This window comes from Diaphorina citri, unplaced genomic scaffold, assembly GCF_000475195.1.
Source record: "Diaphorina citri unplaced genomic scaffold, Diaci psyllid genome assembly version 1.1 scaffold26350, whole genome shotgun sequence".
NCBI lineage: Eukaryota > Metazoa > Arthropoda > Insecta > Hemiptera > Psyllidae > Diaphorina > Diaphorina citri.
Window position 1 is genome coordinate 1 of NW_007403689.1, and position 834 is coordinate 834.

Consider the following 834-nt stretch of genomic DNA (forward strand, 5'->3'; position numbering starts at 1 on the left):
GCAGCGAAAATTGGACCAATGGCGCAGCAGTTTTCTTTTTAGAACTTTTGAAACATTTCTTTTCTTCTACACGTGAGAAGTGCAAAAATTTTGGACTTAGAAAAATTTTGGACTTTGTGTGTGCCTTTGGTCTCAAAGTTAAATATTTATCCCATAGTTCTAAAATCAAGATTTTATCAAATCAAGATTCTGATATCACAAATGGACAAAGGGGGGCTTAGAGTTTGGAGAAGATAGGTGGGGGACTTTTGGTTGCCTGGGACATGGCGGCGTTTAGAAAGTCTTCGCCTTGCATCATGGCTGAATTGTAGTCCGCCTGAAATCCAAACAAAGATTGAAGGATTTTTAAGAAGGACCTAAATAAAAAGTTCTCAAAGGACTAAAGATGTAAGATGTAAGGATGTAAGCTAAAAGCCCACCCTGAGGCTTAGGTATAGGGGCAAATGGTTAAGTTCCGAACAGCCTGTTAAGTTTATACAGATCAAATTGAACTTAACAGGCTGTTAGCTTTACAGACCTTCTAGTCTAGGGTATGAAAAAATATGGGTCAAATCCAACCCTGGCGTGACAATTTTAAAATATTTATCAACAAAACTTTACACAAAAACCTATAGCAAAACCTATGTTTCTTATTCCAGGTTGATTAAGTCAGAAAGACAGTGAGAAGCGATATACTTACCACCTGGTTAAGTCCTTCTTCAACAGTGTGGTCGCGTGAGAACACCAGAGTCTTCTTGGTACCTTGTACAGCCACTGGACTTTTACTGGCAATCAGTTCTCCCAACTCAATAGCACCTGCTAGCAAACTGAAATTTTATACAGCAAATTAATAAT

General features: G+C 38.2%; 1 protein-coding gene across 1 annotated transcript in view; it reads right to left on the reverse strand.

Moving 5' to 3' along the window:
• Positions 1-88: 88 nt before the first annotated feature.
• Positions 89-834, reverse strand: part of LOC108251806 (delta(3,5)-Delta(2,4)-dienoyl-CoA isomerase, mitochondrial-like) — a gene marked incomplete at its 5' end in the record, with an annotated part of 10,605 nt that continues 9,859 nt past the window's right edge. Inside the window, 1 exon segment of the mRNA XM_008488586.2 lies at positions 89-316. Coding sequence (XP_008486808.1) covers positions 218-316 — 99 coding nt within the window.